This window comes from Galeopterus variegatus, unplaced genomic scaffold (assembly GCF_000696425.1).
Source record: "Galeopterus variegatus unplaced genomic scaffold, G_variegatus-3.0.2 Scaffold7707, whole genome shotgun sequence".
In the NCBI taxonomy this organism is placed as follows: Eukaryota; Metazoa; Chordata; class Mammalia; order Dermoptera; family Cynocephalidae; genus Galeopterus; species Galeopterus variegatus.
In genome coordinates this window covers 82,145-83,166 of record NW_007733818.1, presented here as the reverse complement: position 1 = coordinate 83,166, position 1,022 = coordinate 82,145, and the positions used below count along the sequence as shown (strand labels likewise).

Sequence of the window (1,022 nt, the reverse complement as noted above, 5' to 3'; positions counted from 1 at the left end):
GGGTGGTGGAGCCAGGCTGGGGGAGGTCAGAGGAGAGAGCAGGTGCCAGGCCACCCTGTGAAGGAGGATCCTGGAAGCTCAGGGCCTTGAGGGACACATGCTCTGTGGCGCGGGCAGCCAGGAGGGCCGGCTGAGGGGTGGGGACAGGGGCCCTGACCACGGCTGGGCTGAGCGGTGTGAGGAGCTGTCACGACCCAGCCTCACCTCCCACCCTCCCCCTGCGCAGGGGCACCTTCTACCAGGGCTACCTGTGTACCAAGTGTGGCGTTGGGGCACACAAGGAGTGCCTGGAAGCAATGCCTCCCTGCAAAATCAGTGAGTACTGACCCGCGTCCCTGACCACGCGTGCTCGCGGGACACAAGTGCCAGCGGGCAGGTCCTCATGTCACCTCTGTGCCCTGGGTCCCACCCGCTTACATCTGCCCTTTACCACCCTGCTGGTACAGGGCCTCACACACATGTTCTCCCACGGGCAGGGCCTGGTGAGGAAGCCGAGGCTAAAACACCTGCCCCAGGTCACGTGGTTACCAGGACACACAGCCGGGATGGGTTCCATTCCAAAGCCCTCGGTGCTAACCTGACACCCAAGGACTTTTCTGTCCCTCTCCTGCCCCATTCCACCTTGTAGAATCTTCATCCCCCATACGGACACGGAACAATCTCAGTAGGCACACGCAGGTTTCTGATCACAGAGAAACACTGGTCATAATTGCCTCATGCCCCCAGTTCTCGTGCACCAGGAGTAGCCTGTCTGTCATAGCTACTACAGCCATTAGTAAATGGTTTGTGCACGCACACGCACTCTCACACACACACACTTGCACGCACTCACGCACACGTACACGTGCTCTCACACGCTCACACAAATGCACGCTCACTCACGTATGCACATGCACATTCATGCACACTCACGCACACACTCATGCACTCACACGTTCACACCTGCTCATGCACTTGCACTCACTCACGTGCACATACTTGCACACACACACTCGTGCACTCAAAATGCACTCATGCACACT

At 58.9% G+C, this 1,022-nt stretch overlaps 1 protein-coding gene across 1 annotated transcript in view; it reads left to right on the top strand.

Moving 5' to 3' along the window:
- VAV2 (vav 2 guanine nucleotide exchange factor) overlaps positions 1 to 1,022 on the top strand; it is a gene marked incomplete at its 5' end in the record, with an annotated part of 37,371 nt that overhangs the window by 14,200 nt on the left and 22,149 nt on the right. The window contains one exon of the mRNA XM_008592241.1: positions 227 to 315. Within this exon, the coding sequence (XP_008590463.1) occupies positions 227 to 315 (89 nt within the window). The remainder of the gene's footprint in view (positions 1 to 226; positions 316 to 1,022) is intronic.